At 75.6% G+C, this 521-nt stretch overlaps 1 protein-coding gene across 1 annotated transcript in view; it reads right to left on the bottom strand.

Annotated features, from left to right (window-relative positions):
• Positions 1 to 283: 283 nt before the first annotated feature.
• EVX2 (even-skipped homeobox 2) overlaps positions 284 to 521 on the bottom strand; it is a 3,571-nt gene continuing 3,333 nt past the window's right edge. Inside the window, exon 4 of the mRNA XM_027637506.1 lies at positions 284 to 516. Coding sequence (XP_027493307.1) covers positions 284 to 516 — 233 coding nt within the window. The remainder of the gene's footprint in view (positions 517 to 521) is intronic.

Below are 521 nucleotides of genomic sequence, written 5' to 3'. Positions count from 1 at the left end.
CCAGAAACACATTCCCTTCCGCCGGCTGCCCCTCCCTGCCCCCATCGCCCGCACCCCGCCGACCCCGCAGCGCCCGGCAGTGAGCACCGCGGGGCCGCCTCCGCGGGGGCGCAGGAGCCGCGGGGCGCCCTCCCCACCGGTCCCGCGCCCCGCAGCGGGGCGGTCAGCAATAAAAAAATAGACATAACTTTCCGGCCGAGTGCGGGGGCACTCTCTGCCCCGACCACCTCCCACCCCCCTCGACCCCCTCTACAAAACACCCCCCAGGACCGGACCGGGGTAGTTATCTGGTGAGCGGCGCCTCCTCCCGCTGGTCCGGCGAGGCGACGGCGGCCTTGCTGAGCACGGCGGCCGAGTAGGGCAGGAAGCCGCTCTCGGAGCGCTGCCCCGTCGCCGTGCAGGGGAAATCGGCGGCCGCGCCGCCCCGTGAGCCCAGCGCCGAGGCCGCCGCCGCCGCCGCCGCCGCCGTCTGGCTGCTGTGGCAGCTGAGGCAGGAGCAGGGCGCCGAGCCCCCCGGCGGC

The sequence above is a fragment of the Corapipo altera genome, unplaced genomic scaffold (assembly GCF_003945725.1).
Source record: "Corapipo altera isolate COAL_440 unplaced genomic scaffold, ASM394572v1 45, whole genome shotgun sequence".
Lineage (NCBI taxonomy): Eukaryota > Metazoa > Chordata > Aves > Passeriformes > Pipridae > Corapipo > Corapipo altera.
Note: the sequence above shows the minus strand (reverse complement) of the source record. Positions and strands in the feature narration are given on the sequence as shown.